Source organism: Oryza glaberrima, chromosome 1 (assembly GCF_000147395.1).
Source record: "Oryza glaberrima chromosome 1, OglaRS2, whole genome shotgun sequence".
NCBI classification, from domain to species: Eukaryota; Viridiplantae; Streptophyta; class Magnoliopsida; order Poales; family Poaceae; genus Oryza; species Oryza glaberrima.
The window spans coordinates 27745137-27760513 of NC_068326.1; the positions used below are offsets into that span (position 1 = coordinate 27745137).

At 42.2% G+C, this 15377-nt stretch overlaps 2 protein-coding genes across 3 annotated transcripts; one reads left to right on the forward strand and one right to left on the reverse strand.

The window, feature by feature from the left end:
- Positions 1-814: 814 nt before the first annotated feature.
- LOC127784610 (protein SPA1-RELATED 4-like) lies at positions 815-5906 on the forward strand. 2 transcript variants are annotated; one of them, XM_052311950.1, is made up of 7 exons: positions 815-1443; positions 1545-1702; positions 2551-3493; positions 3572-3718; positions 3847-4158; positions 4799-4858; positions 5385-5906. In XM_052311950.1, exons 1-7 carry the CDS (start codon positions 850-852, stop codon positions 5571-5573), a joined length of 2403 nt encoding a protein of 800 aa, XP_052167910.1. In that variant the 5' UTR covers positions 815-849; the 3' UTR covers positions 5574-5906. The 2 variants fall into 2 exon arrangements, with proteins under 2 accessions (XP_052167910.1, XP_052167919.1); XM_052311959.1 differs by lacking the exons at positions 4799-4858; positions 5385-5906 and having other exon boundaries at positions 3572-3741; positions 3847-4129.
- Positions 5907-6014: 108 nt separating this feature from the next.
- Positions 6015-6964, reverse strand: LOC127784656 (non-classical arabinogalactan protein 30-like). The gene is made up of 2 exons (XM_052312001.1): positions 6671-6964; positions 6015-6572 (listed from the first exon to the last, which is right to left on the reverse strand). The coding sequence occupies exons 1-2, from the start codon at positions 6873-6875 to the stop codon at positions 6268-6270; spliced, it is 510 nt and encodes a 169-aa protein (XP_052167961.1). The 5' UTR covers positions 6876-6964; the 3' UTR covers positions 6015-6267.
- Positions 6965-15377: the final 8413 nt, after the last annotated feature.

Here is a 15377-nt window from a genome sequence, read left to right on the forward strand (position 1 = left end):
ATTTTTATATTTTCTATAAAATATTTAAATAAAAAAATTAAACATTAAACACGAAAATCCACGACTATATTTAAAATAAAATGAATGAAGGTGTACCGCCGGAGAAGGGAGAAGTAGCTAGCATAATGGCGTGTGTGGTGTGGTAGCGGCGTGCACTAGCTGGTGGCCAGTGGCCGCGCCTACTCCATCGCCTTCTCCTCCCTTTTCTTTCCCGTGGTGATGATGAGCAAGGGGGGGACGTGTTGTATGTGGCGTCAAGAGTCGTTGTTTCGTGTCGTCTATATCTCTCCGCGCGCGCTTTTGGAGCTTTCCGGTGAGTTTTGGTGCATAGTAGGAGCAGAGGAGCAGTGTGGTCTGTGGGCTGTGGCGGTAGCTAGGCAGTTTTCAGGGGAGAGCTTTGCTGGTCGCTGTGCATTGAAGAGTTGGAACTACTAGTAACCTGTGCTGTCTGTGCTGCTTGCTCGGTTCGAGGGTAAGGTGTGGTGGTGTGGCGGGGAGGGGGTTTGTGCGGCTGGGAGGCGGCTACCGAAGCTGGGCGAGAAATTAAAGCAGCGAAGGCCCCGCGATTTTAAAGCGGGTTTGTGTGGCTCGCTGCTCGCCGCTACTGTGTTCCTCTCGCGTCGCCTCGTCTCCCTCTTGCCACCAAGTTCAGGGGTTCAGGTCAGGTCGCTGCCGCGGCTCTCCAGATCCTTATCTCCTTGCTTGGAGTGGAGTGCTTTGCTCTGCCATTCGGAGCCTGGATGGTGTCTCGGCAGCAGCGGGTGGAGGCGGAGGGCGCGCCGAATCGGAGGTGATCTGGCCATGGGGTAGCCTGGGTGGGTTGGGTGGGTGGGTGGGTGCGCGGCGGGTATGGAGGGCTCCCGTGTCGACGCCGTCGCGGGCGGGCGGCGGTGGGGGGAAGGGGAGGAGGGTGGACGACGCGGAGGAGGAGGAGGAGGAGGAGGAGGAGGAGGAACAGGAGGTGGTGGTGGTGGAGGGAGGAGAGGCGGGGAGGACGGGGGTGAGGTGAGCCTGCGGGAGTGGCTGGACCGGCCAGGGCGGGCGGTGGAGGCGCCGGAGTGCCTGCACGTGTTCCGCCAGGTGGCGGAGTCGGTGGCCATCGCGCACGCGCAGGGGGTGGCCGTCGGCAGCGCGCGCCCTTCCTGCTTCGTCGTGTCGCCGCCCTTCGCCCGCGTCGCGTTCATCGAGTCCGCCTCCGGCTCCGACGTCTCGGGCTCCTGCTCCGGCTCCGACGGCTCGGAGGAGGCCGACCCGGAATCCTCGCCTCCTCGGCGGCGACGGGACGGCGCCAGCGGTGGGGAGGACCGCGGCGGGAAGACGTTCCCGCTGAGGAGCGTGCTGGCGATGGAGCTCACCTGGTACACCAGCCCCGAGGAGGCCGACGACCGCGGCGGCGCTACTTTCGCCTCCGACGTGTATAGGTTAGGAGTGCTCTTGTTCGAGGTGCGGGTGCTTGAGATCAAATGCGCTGTTAGTTCTCCGCATGCACTGCTTGTCATCGGCTCAGCTCATCGCTGATTTTATGTCTACGGCTGTTGTTTCAGTTGTTCTGTACGTTCGAGACGATGGAGGAGAAGATGCGAGCAATGGCGAACCTACGGCACCGCGTCTTGCCTCCACAGCTGCTGCTCAAGTGGCCCAAGGAAGCATCATTCTGTCAGTTGTTGATGCACCCTGTGCCGGAGACCCGACCGAAGATGAGGTGCGTGTGTCATCTGCCCATATGCGCGATAAAATTAACACTAGAACTAGAAGCTGTATGTTTCTCGTTTTGGGCAGCAGGAAGTAGTACTTTATTATTCCTACTAGTATACTTCTCCGACAAGTTGGCACTGCATTTGTTTCCTACTAGTGAAGATAGCTTAAGATCGTACACTGCATGATAAAACTATTATGATATTTTGGTCTGATAAAAAGGGAATAAGGATTAGGCCATTACTGCTGGCAAGGAGCTAGGGAAGGTTATCTGTAAATGACTAAGTATATATCTCAGCAGATGCAATGCTCTGTAATATTCACTAGCACTGTCATTAGATCAAGTCTAGATTGGTAATGCATGTGAAAACTTATGTAATAATAGAAAAGGATAAAATAACTAGCCAAGCACGCATGCGATTGCACGATTAGAACATGTTAATCCAATTTTAAATACTCAAGAATCATAGCTTCATGGGTACTTGTACTTCATTTTTAATTACATAAAAGAAATTAGCTTTGTTACAATTGAAGTATGTGCCTGCATGGTTCTGTCCCTCTTTTTATATATGCAATGTATTCATTTGTTTGGATTTTTTTTTTTTTTTTGCACACGACACCACTAATTTTCTGAAGTAACAAAAGAAGTGCCACTAATTGCCAATTGCCATTCATGTCAATATGTCATGTTTCTTGATACTCCCTTTCTTTTGCTGAATTTAAGTTAGGATTTGTTTTAAGAACGCGACAACATTTAGTTAAGTTGTGGACTGGTAGGTTAATTATGAAAACCATAAAAAGCCCTTCTTCTTTTTTCCCAGTGGGTGAGGCTGTATTCTTCTTTTTGTTTGACAGTGATGTGCTACAAAGTGAGTTCCTTAATCGGTCAAGAAATAGTCTGGAGGAGCGTGAAGCAGCACTTCGGTTACGCGAAGAGATAGAAGAACAAGAATTACTGCTGGATTTTCTTCTCCAACTACAGAGAAGAAAGCAAGATATAGCAGACAATTTGCAGGACACAGTTGCATTTCTCTCTTCTGACATCAATGAAGCGCACCAGCAGTCAGCTCTGGGGCAGTGTGGAAACTTCTCATTTGAGTTGGATAAAGAGGTGTGCTCTGAAACAGTTGAAGATCAGAGTGATTGTGGATCCAGAAAGCGTTTCCGACCTGAGCTACCAGCTGTTGATATGGAGGAACAGAATCGTAGTCTTGAAGAATGTTCGGGAACAGTTCCATCATCTGTGCTGATCCAGGAAAGTGTGTTGTCTAAAAGCTCCAGACTGATGAAGAACTTCAAAAAACTTGAAACAGCATACTTTCTCACAAGATCCAAGTTGGCAAGGCAAGTTGGGAATCCTGTAAGCAGTTGCCATCAAGTCGTGAAAAGGACTACTGGGTCACCTGTTGTGACTGAGGGAAGTTCAATAGATGATTTTGCTTTGGAAGGGCATTATGGTACAAAGCAAAGAGGTTGGATGAACTCTTTTCTTGAGGGATTGTGTAGTTACTTATCGTTCAGTAAGTTGAAAGTTAAGGCAGAACTGAAGCAATGTGATCTGCTGAACTCATCAAACTTAGTATGCTCTGTAGGCTTCGACCGGGATAAAGAGTTCTTTGCAACTGCTGGTGTAAATAAGAAGATAAAAGTGTTTGAATATAATATGATTGTAAATGAACATCGTGATATTCACTATCCTGTGGTTGAGATGTCTAATAGATCAAAATTAAGTTGTATTTGCTGGAACAGCTACATGAAGAGCCATATAGCATCTAGCGACTTTGAAGGTATTGTACAGGTATGCTCACTTCTAAGGAACATTTTTCAGATTTGCATTTGATGAAATGGCCATTATTAAATATCCCCCTTTTTTCAGGTTTGGGATGTTACTAGGAGCCAAGTTTTTGTTGAAATGAGGGAACATGAGAGGCGTGTGTGGTCGGTGGACTTCTCACTTGCGGACCCAACAAAATTGGTTAGCGGGAGTGATGATGGTTCAGTGAAGCTGTGGAATATGAATCAGGCAATTTTATTCTTGCACCTGGTGTATGTCAGCTTTTGAACTACCGATAACATGGTTATCGAGCTTATGTCTGCAATAGTAGACTAACTTGCCTCTGCTATGGTAACACTTTTTCATGAACTTTGCAGGCTGGGAGTGTTGGCACTATCAGAACAAGAGCAAATGTATGCTCTGTGCAGTTTCAACCTGATTCTGCTCGTTCCATTGCAATTGGATCAGCAGATCACAAAATTTACTGCTATGATCTTCGAAACATACGAGCTCCTTATTGTACGTTAATTGGCCACACAAAAACAGTTAGCTATGTTAAGTATGTGGATGCATCAACTATAGTGTCCGCATCTACTGACAACTCCTTGAAGCTCTGGGACTTGTCCATGAGTCAGGCAAGGATAATTGACAGTCCGCTTCAGACATTTACAGGTCATACAAACACTAAGGTTAGAATATCCTGCATACCTTTTTTGTTACGTTGCATAAACCTTTCTCGGGGTATTGTTCTGGATATGGTTCTTTTTTATCTAATATAACAATCATCCTGTGTAAATGTAGCTTTTGCACAACCCTAAATTGTTATTCATTTTGTCAGTTTTCTGTGCACCTAGTTACCACCTTATTCCCTCAGCATGTTGTTGTTATATATGTTCAGTCTTTGAATTACATGTCATAAAGCTTCAGTGTAATCCCTAATTAGTTCTTGTGCACCTGCACAAAATTTGCTCTCCAACTTTGGTAGTATTAAAATTTTCAACATGCCTTATAGGTGGTAGTACCCCAAGCAAAATGTGTTTACCAAGGTACTAGGTGGTAGTTGAGGGAGCAGCAGGGCATCCTCTAGTGCCTAATCATTGATAAGTGGCCAAATGGTTAGGCGGACGGGTTCACCGAGCACCTAAACACTGTCTGGGCTGGCTAGAAAGATATGATTAAGGCCACTTGCCTGCTTTTTTGAGAATGACACTTGATTTTCGAGATTAAGATTCTAGTATAGCCCTTTCTTCATATTCCTTTAGTTGCTTTCAGGCAAAAGAATACTTTGTTTTATGCTTAATTTAGTTATTTCTTGAACCTGTTGAACAGAATTTTGTTGGACTTTCTATATCTGATGGTTACATTGCTACTGGCTCAGAGACAAATGAGGTATGTTTTCTAAGTTTCCACCAAATTCTCTGCCGACTATTTGAAGGTTAATTTCAATGTCATACAGCGACACCAGCTTTTGTGCAAAGCTAATCATTGGAGTTGCCCTAATGCAGTAAACTTTGTTGCAAGCATGCTGCTGTTTATTATTGATAGATAGTTTGGCCATTTCTTTGCATGCCTTTGTGCTTAAATTTCAATTCCATGCATCTCTCAGAAACCAATATTGAGATGAAAGAAATCAGGTATTAAGATGAGGGCGTCATGGAAAATGATTTTTTTTTTGTTGTTTTGTAACCTGCATTTTCTATGTAACAGTTGAATTAATGTTTGCCGAATTCATGTGAAGGAATATTTTGGCTCACTTACCTTAGTGCGCAAGGTATTTTGTGCCGTAAGATGAAATTTGGTTTGAAAACATAGGCATAGAAATTATTTTTTATACCATACGTGCCTGTATATTCTTGCTTGGGGTTTAATATTAATTCAAATATCTAACTTTCCTTTCCATCTCGTTTTACTTCAGGTTTTTGTCTACCACAAAGCATTTCCAATGCCAGTCTTGGCATATAAATTCAGTGTCACAGACCCAATATCAGGCCAGGAGATTGACGATCCATCACAGTTCATTTCATGCGTGTGTTGGAGAGGGCAGTCCTCAACGCTTCTTTCTGCTAATTCCAGCGGGAACATTAAAATCTTAGAAATGGACTGACCGTGCACAAATGGGCAGCTTGTGCGCGTCCAGTTTCCAATAGAAATGAACTGACTTGACACCAAGGGAATGCGCGTGCCCGGGGCTGGCATAGTGCATTGGAAGTTTGCCTTCAAATGCAGAGAGGTCTATAGGGCGCGATGTAACTTTATTAGAGTTGGAGTTAGGAGGTTGATAGGACAGAGTGGTAGCTGTACCAGAGTTAGCATAGGATTAGATAGAAAACGTAGCATAAATAGGGAAAGTATTTGTGACGCTGGGGATCCAAGAGGGGTTTTGTACATCATTGGTTTGAGGTATACTTGTATAGGCAATCAATCCAAGCTTCAGTCATTGCTATTCTTGTTTTGAAATATGAACTTTTAGTGCCCTTTCAATTGATCGTTTCCCTTATTTCTTTTTAAGAACCACATTGGTTTTTTTCGTACACATTTAATGCTCCATGTATATATCGAAACATTTGATACGACGAAATTTTTGGAAGTTTGAAAGGAACTAAACACAACACACTAGGTCTGGGGCTACGTCCAACACTTTTTTATCATCATTATTTGCTGGATGCGGAAATGCACGTCCACGTCGATCCACCGGGCACACGCCACACACAAACTGTGACCAAGTTGTAGAATTCGAAGTGCACAGCCTCACCACCCCCAGCCCCAAAGTCCCAAACACGTTACCGCTAATCAGAAAGTCAGCATTTCTTGGGGTCTCGCGGGCCGAAGACGAAGTTGCCGGCGGAGTAGCGCCCTTGCAGCCCGTCGGGGAGCGCCACGAACCTGCGGAACTTGAGCGGCGAACCCGTCTTCCGCCCAGGCTGGAGCGCCACGCCGCACGCCGCACGCGACGGCGACCGCGGCACGTACACCCTGCAGTCCTTGCTCGTGAACGCCGCCACCTGCGTCCCCGTCTGGATCAGGAAGTAGCCGCGCGCGTCCGTCGCGCCCCACACCGACAGCGCCCACTTCCCCCGCCTGCACCGCAGCAGCGCCGCCGCATCTGCGCACGCACGCAGCAAAAGGCACACGTTATTTTTCAGCGGCCAAAACGAGGCCATCGAGCGCAGGTGGGTGGTGGTGGTGGTACGAGTACTATACTTGGGAGGGGCGAGGCGTCCTTGGACTTGACGTAGCCGGCGTAGCGGCAGGTCTTGCACCAGACAGCGCCCTCGACGCCGATGGTGAAGTTCACGTTGGGTGGCGGCCGGGGGAGCCCCATGGCAGAGCCTCCTCCAAGCTGGGTGAGGATCACGAGCAGGACGGAGAGGCAGTACAGCTGAAGGGATCCCGCGAACCTAGCCATTGTTGTTTGTCAAATGATGAAGCTCTATACTTATATTAATTTAGTACGTCGCAATGATAATGGAAAGGATGAGCAAAGATGGCGCAATTTATAGGCTTTGTAGGTGGGCCGATCAGCTAGCTAGGCTAGATACCGTTTTGTACGGATGATGATGATGATGATGCGTGTATCGCTTATATGGGGGAAACGGAGCTCATCACGTGCATGTACGTGGCCTTTTCGGTGTTGCAAGCTACCTGCGCGCATCCGGATTCCGGGTAGCGCCGCTTGCACTCGTTAAAATGGATAATGTTGATCGAATTACTTGTTTTGATAGGCACAGAGTACATCCACTTGTTCAAAATGTTAGCATAATCTAGAGGCCGGCCCAGGTTAATCATGTTGTGGACTGGTTAGTACGACCTGGTCGATCGATTGGCCGATGCATCAAGTGGTGTGGAACATGATGCATTAACCATTTTCGACAAATTAATTACCAGGCAAATTTGCAGCCTGCAAATTAACCATGCATGAACAGACCAAACAAAAGAGTTTTTTTTTCTTTTGACAAAATGAGAACAGTTTGAGCCCCATACAAGTAACAGATTATCGTAACATTAAGTGTTGAGTGAACGTTCGTTCGAAAAAATAAAATGTTGAGTGAACCACTGCAATTAAGCAAGCTAGGAGAAGCCATGCATGCTATCTATGTCAATGCAATAAATCTAGACTAGCTTCTTTAAAAAAATCTGGGTGCTCCAAAGAGGTTTTCTAATTAAGTCATTTCTTGAACTCCGCACGGATTTGTTTGTTCAGAATTCAAGCTGATGCTTAAACATCAGAGAACCACCTAGAGCACAAAATCAGCAGGCACGGCATCTAGCAACGCAGCTACGGTTCATCATGCACGCATGATGAATTCGCTTCCGCTTTTGCTCCAGCTAGCATAAAAGGGGCGCGGATACTTTAATTTGCATGCAAAGGGATGTCTTTCTTCTTCTTGATTTGTTTGATGGATGGCGTCCTCACGGTACATCTATCATCGATCGCCGCCCCACGACACACGCACGCACGCAACGCAGGTCAAAACCCAAACAATTTCAGCCGCGCGCGACATCGTATACACGGAAACTTCGTCATGTGTGCGCGCGTATCCCTGCCGGCCAACAGTTTGTCATGGATGGAAAGGATTAACCAACAAAACACCGGCATGTTCCATTCCTGAAGATTCACGTTGCATAACCGTTCTGCCAAAGTTCGAAACTGCTTTCTTGGTTTTCTTGGGCTGTGATGGGCGTTTGCTTGGGCCGGTAATGACAAGACCAAAGCAAACCGTCCGTCCAGTGGCCCAGTTCCCACGCCTCCTGCCCTTGTCCATGGCCCATCAAAGCCATGGACAAGGACATCAGCAAGTTAGCAACTACTTGGCCCTAAGTGCTCTGTCATCACTTATCAGTGAAACTCTTTTGTTTAATGGTGAGAGAATACTAAGACGATTTAATTATTACTCTCTCCGTTTCAGGTTATAAGACTTTCTAGCATTTATTTATATTTATATAGATATTAATGAATCTAAACACGGTACTGTTCATGGGAGGGTGGTAGTACTTATTAACTATTCACGCTACTCTCAGTACTCTGTATCTCAACATCCAAGGGCAGCTCTGACTCTTGTATTCTGAAGAGTGATTAGTGGCTATAGTAAACAGGCCAAAATGCAGACGGAGCATAAAGGTGCTGGAAAATTCCGAATATACTTACTAGTCAGTCGTCACAAAATGCATGCTTAAGTAGAGTATTCGACCTCATTTGGTATGTGTTGGAATTTAATCCAATTAATTAATTGAATCTTAGCCTAAACATGATCACCTTCTGCTCATGTGGAAATTAATTGATCTAACTGACCTGAGATGAAGCCATTGCTTTTCTTTTTTTCTTCTTCTGTTGTGAGATACCTCACAAATCCCTTTCAGTGTCTAATCGATCGGGCGATTGATTTAGGGTTTAGGGTTAGAGAGAGTTGAGTCGTCACGCAGTCTCCATCCTTCTCTTTCTTTATATAGCGACACTGGTGGGGCTCGGGGGTTTATCTCAATCTAAAATTCGAATCTATTTTGTACCGATCACACAAAACAGATTTATCTCTTAGTTTGTTTCTTGTTAGGATAGGAAAACCGGTGGGATTTTAACCTTATCCTAACTAACCGGCATTAGCCGATAAAATCAACCAACATTCTCCCCTTGATTTTGAGACTAACTGACGAGTTTATCACATAAACTAGCTCCCCAAGGCAATATGTCTTCAACAACATTATGCATCACCGAGACAACAAGACCTATAGTTTACTATAGTACCCAAATAAACTCAAGCTTAATTTAGTGGGTGTTGATTGAAAAATTAAGTCCCCCTCATCCAGGATCTTAGTGAGGCTATTATTTATGCATGTACTGGCCAGAACATATCTTAATTAATCTTAACTTTATGAGCCTTTAGAGTATGGATCCATGAGCAAAAGCTTAGCTTAATAATAATTCAATCCTGGGACATATCTTTCACAACTATATCAATGTGTTAGGCAGAAAACACATAACATGTTGCTACTAGAATAGAAAACTGTGTTTAATCAGTGCACAACTTATAACACAGTATATTTTGGGTGGTTTACACCTTTTGAGTGGTTTATGAGCGCTATTTACCACTCTTAGTTCTGGGAAATATTCTTATGATTAATTATAACATGCTTTAAAATCTAAACTGCATCTTCGATTATGCAGTAAGAGATTATTTTTGGAGCTTTTCCATGGTTATTGCTCCCCTATGTGTGGACATAGCTTAATCTTAGTTAACTTAATAATCTTTATATATATCCACACATCTCACAAAATAAGTGTCGAAATGTCTCTAAACTTCTGAGATCATTGGACCTTAGAAATATGAGCATGTTACTTAAGATTGCTTTGCAAATAATACAAAACATTCTTAATACCAGTGGTCTAGTCTGGATTTAATTAATACTGTCAAGATTCTCAGTAAAATGTATGCCAAATCTGTATGCATCCAGATTTGAGCTAATCTCAAGCTTCTGTCAGCTGAATCATAAATGATTATCTTTATAACTTAATTTCAGCTTGACTAATCTTTAACTGAATTCTCTGAAATTATTTCTTTATGTCAATATATGACTTACTGATATAAGCCCAGTACTCCTTCAGACCAAAATAATTCGTGGAAAAATTTCCTTTAATTTCTAAAGGCAATATGTATTGCTTGACAATAAAATGTCATTAGTATGGAGTACTGATGTGAAATTCCCACCTTTAATTTCCATACAGCTATCCACCTCACTTGAATTATTCGAAATTTTCATCAGAGTCGGGCTTAATTTCATTAACCCACTTAAATGGCCCACTATTTTGACTCATTTAGAAACTTCTACTAAATTCTTTATTTTATTCATCAATCTCAATTATCCTTACATGGTTCGAAAACCATTTAGATGAACACTTTAATGTTTTATTTTGTTCATCCATATCAATTTATTCTTACATGGTTCAAAAACCATTTGGATGAATGCTTATTTTTAATGTCTTATAAGGTGAACAAGCTTTATTTAGTGTTTACCACCATAATCCGATCTCATAACTTCAATCATGATTTTAGCATTAGTGTCTTAAATTTCTTAAAGGAAATCGGAGGTCGCTTATGGGTAACATAGCCATAAAAAATCATTTGTTGGCTAATCTCTTAACTTCGTGAAATTTTCACTTAAAGCTATACAACACCATTAAAATCTAAGGGAAATAATATCTCTCTCATGAGACGTTCCAAACTCCCCTAGGTATGTGACATAAGCGACAATGACACAATTTCAATGACGTCTTACTTCCATCATTATAGAATAATTATTCTCCTCATTCTTATTTAAGATTAGTTCACTAATGACGCAGCGGAATTTAAAACATCATCAATGTTTGATTAAGTCCACAAATGGATTTCTTAAGTCTGTACCCTATATATGACTTGTATTTCCATAACAAAACCCTCAAGTTATGTTATGTATATTTAATTGTGTAAGTCACAAATTAAGAGATACAAATTTCTAGCATCCACATAATGGAGCTATGAGTCATAAATGAGGTAGAATAATCTTCTCTTATTAGAGCTCTTGATGAGCTCCCACTGATTGTATTATTTATTTAATGGAAGCATAATATCTTATTTTTCATAAACTTAAATCACTTAATTTTACTTAGTGAATTATCATCTAAGTAATAATAGATGTCAGAAATTTCTAAGGGTGAAGTGTCTCGACCTTAATGAGACGTCCATTCTCCCCTAGAAATGTGGCCGAATAATAAGGCCATAATTTCGACAACGTCTCATAATGATTCAACCCAAAATAATGCCCTTAATCTTCTTATTTAACTACTTTATTGAATCAGGACATTAAGCATGTCCCTATTTCTTGCAAAGAACTTACACAAGGAAATTTCAAGAGTAGCATACATAGGACATAGAGGCAACTTTATTTCCCCTTGCGAGGAAAGTGAGCTTTATTATTATTAAATTTGGAGTTGCTACAACCCCATAGTATAGCTTCATCTTTTCCATCAAATGACAAGATTAAAAGGATCTTACTTAGTTTGCCTCTTAGTCTTCTATATTTCTTATTGATTTGCAGAATGATGAACCAAGTCAATTATGGTCCACTTTGTCTTAGTATTACAACTCTGAAAATGACCGTAGTCTAATGGGAGAAGAATCATATGAAATGGACAAGTGGCGCATATGAAATGTACGATATCCATCTCACAAAGTTTGCATGCCATGTGATTTATTTCTTGTGCTACCTTTTAAATTATGGCGGCAAATGTGCATAGGCACTAAAATTGTACTAAGCATTTGTTTTGACAAACTTCTAAAGTTCATCTCAACGTTTGCTAGATACAATTTCACAATGTCATGCTCAAAATTCTCCCCTAACACTAACAGGGATGATAATCTCAATATTTGTGAGTGACATGCAAAACATAGCATTATATTGGCCTTCTCCCAGGCTAAAGATGCCTCTTGAGTTTAGGAAACATTAGTGACATTAGCTGCGGGAGCCACAAGGGATCCTTTGTTAATGCTAAGTCATACTCAAATAGGCCTTAGGCTCCGTTAAGTCAATGAGGAAAAATAATAATAATTTCATAGACTTTAACTGATAATAAAATTAAGTGGCACTATTATTGTGGTTGCTTGTGCAAATTACGTACAATAGTACATTAACTTACACAATAATAACTTAATCTTTATTTCGCTTTGTATCACCGTTGGGCAGAGACAAAATGAAGGAATTACTTATAATCCAAAATCAAGTCACCGTTGGGCAGAAATGATTAGGGAATAAACATTAATGTCTTAAGTCACATCACCAATAGGTAGAAGTGATAAAGTAAATAATTTAAAATCCCAAATCAAATCACCATACGGTAGAAATGATTAGGAAATGACGCCATTAGTGATGCTATAGAATTAAAATTAAAATCCTTAGCCATATCACCGTTGGGCAGAAATGGTAAAGGAATTAAGATTACTGATAGATTATATCCTCGATCACATCACCGTAAGGTAGAAGTGATAAAAGGAATTAATGCACTAATGGCATAAATAAAATTCTAAGTCATATCACCATTAAGGCCAAAATGACAGAGAAAATTAAAATAATGATTGACAATACTTAGATTTCTTCCCTTAATTACATCACCGTTGGGCAGAAAATAATTAAGGAAATAACAATCTTAATGAAATCATCTTTCTTTGTAGATAAACTTCCCGTTGGTTCCATTTATCTAGAAATAATTTACTCAGTATTGCAACTGATCTTAAATAATAAGAATTGTTGATTGCATATAATTAGTTTACCATAGCTTAATCAATCGTATGCAAAATAAACTTAGAATTTCATAGTCAAAGCACCATTGGTCATAAATAATTATGAATAATCTTAAAATTAATTCCTTAATTATATCACCATTTGGTAGAAAATAAATAAGGAATAAAAATTATAATTGTCATGCAATTATAATAACGTGGGTTAAATATAACTTCAGATCTTAATACTTTCTAGTCGAATTTCTCGTTGGTTCCATTCGACTATAAATAATTAAGTTACTAAGGCAATGACCATCATAATGATGTTGACATGAAATCATAAATACTTTCTAGTTAAATTTCCATTTAACTAGGGATAAATTAAATGGCTTAAGGAAATAATAACCTTAATAAATATTGACATGAAATCATATTAACGTTGGTCAAATATAATATCATATCATTAATTTCTTTCTGACTGACCAAATAATTGATCATAATTTCCAGAAATTTTAAATGGCTAAGAAAGCACATAAATAAATTTCTGAAAATAAATAAAACATTAAATTCGCGGGCTTAAGATTAAAATTAATAAGAGCCCACTCTTATTGGTGAGGCCGGCCCAAAATGGACCGGCTCACTTATGTGTGCGCGGCGCTGAGGTGGCCGCAGCCCAGATCGGCTCGGCCCATTAACGGCGATGGCCCGACGCGGGAGCGAGGACGGCCGTCTGATCAAACGAACGGCCAAGATTTCGCCCGCGCCGAAGAAATCGCGTGCCACGGGGAATGGGTGTAAACCCTAACCCTAGCTCATTCTTGTCCCCTTCTCTTCCTGATTCGGCGTTCGGCAAGCGAGCGAGTGAATCGGCGGCGATGTTGTGACGGCGGTCCGGCGAGGCGGCGCGCGCGTGCGGCGGCGAGCGCCGCAGCGGCTCCACCTCGGCTGGCTGGGGGGCGCACCCAAGGACGGCGCCAAGCCGTGTGCTACGGCGTCGGCGGTCCGGCGAGGCGGCGCACTAGCGACGGCAAGCGTCTATGCGGCCGGACCTCGTCAACGGGGGTGCGGAGCCCGAAGGCAGCCGCCAAGCCGACGCTTCCCGTCCTCGGTGAGGGACGGTGGAGAGACGAGCTCCAAGGCGGCGCGCGCACGGCGGTCAACCGGCGCGGCCCCGAGGAGACCGGAGAGCTGCGGCAAGCTTAGGGGGTCTAAATCCAGTAATTAACCCAAACTCAAACCTAATTTTGACTTGAATTTGGATTTAATTCTGGTATTTGTGACTTAGGGTTCTTCCCCCCAAAAAATTAGGGTTCCTCATTTGGGGATTTTAGGCCGATTGGATCTGGCTTATTGGGGATTCCGGGAAATTTCAATCTTGTTTATTCCCTTTTGCTTAACAGTGGGGAATTTCAATCTAGTTTATCCCCTGTTTTCCCCAATTTACTTCTTAATCCACTGTTCTTATATGATAAGAACCTAGGGTTTATGAGTTGGGAACAACGAGAGTTTCAATCTGGTTTATCTCATTCGTTCTCCGCTTAGTAAAATTCGAGAGAAAAAAAATCTCTCTCTGATTGAATTTCTCCTTCCCTTACTGATTTCTAGCCGAAGCTATGATTTACTTAAGCATGAACCCTAATTCGATCTAATTAACTTAAATATGACATAATGCTCAACACAAAGCAACTTTAAGAACTAATAAACAGAATAAGGGGCTTAACAGATTAATCATGGCATCATGCCGGGCTTAACAGATTAGGGTTCATCACTTCATTGGCACAGTGGCTTCAATCAGGGATGATGGGATCAAGTGGCTAAGATTAGGCTCTGATACCACAATGTTGGAATTTAATCCAATTAATTAATTGAATCTTAGCCTAAACATGATCACCTTCTGCTCATGCAGAAATTAATTGATCTAACTGACCTGAGATGAAGCCATTGCTTTTCTTTTTTCTTCTTCTGTTGTGAGATACCTCACGAACCCCTTCTAGTGTCTAATCGATCGGGCGATTGATTTAGAGTTTAGGGTTGGAGAGAATTGAGTCGTCACGCAGCCTCCATCCTTCTCTTTCTTTATATAGCGACACTGGTGGGGCTCGGGGGTTTATCTCAATCTAAAATTCGAATCTATTTTTTACCGATCACACAAAACAGATTTATCTCTTAGTTTGTTTCTTGTTAGGTTAGAAAAACCGGTGGAATTTTAACCTTATCCTAACTAACCGGCATTAGCTGATAAAATCAACCAACAGAATGCAAGACTATTTTCCAATTCTTGCAAGAACTGAATTGGTCAATGTGAACATACTATAATGCTCTCTTTGCTGTGAATTACTCGTTCATTTTGCTTTTTTTTTTTGCACAGCACCCAATATTTAGCGTCAAAGCCGGACGTAAAACTGGACATCTATACTGCAGCGTTCCAGAGTGTACTCTGTTTTGGTTTTGTTACTGAACCTGGCGTTGCCACCTCTCTCTGTTCTAAATAAACAGTGACGAAATAATTACATTCACATAGGATATTACTGATACATTCCGGAAGGTGTATAGTAGTAGTACTATCTGCAACTGTGATTAAGATCAAGTGGTCAGAGGCTGCATTATATAGTCCATTGGCAGAGTAACCATTTCCCTCCAGGCTCTAGCAATGTGTGCAATCA

Coding starts and splice junctions, on each gene's coding strand:
- LOC127784610 (XM_052311950.1), top strand. CDS start 850: ATGGAGGGCTCCCGTGTCGACGCCGTCGCGGGCGGGCGGCGGTGGGGG. Junction 3,494..3,571: donor ACTTTGAAGGTATTGTACAG/GTATGCTCACTT, acceptor CCCTTTTTTCAG/GTTTGGGATGTTACTAGGAG. Junction 4,859..5,384: donor CTGGCTCAGAGACAAATGAG/GTATGTTTTCTA, acceptor GTTTTACTTCAG/GTTTTTGTCTACCACAAAGC.
- LOC127784656 (XM_052312001.1), bottom strand. CDS start 6,875: ATGGCTAGGTTCGCGGGATCCCTTCAGCTGTACTGCCTCTCCGTCCTG. Junction 6,573..6,670: donor GGACGCCTCGCCCCTCCCAA/GTATAGTACTCG, acceptor GTGCGTGCGCAG/ATGCGGCGGCGCTGCTGCGG.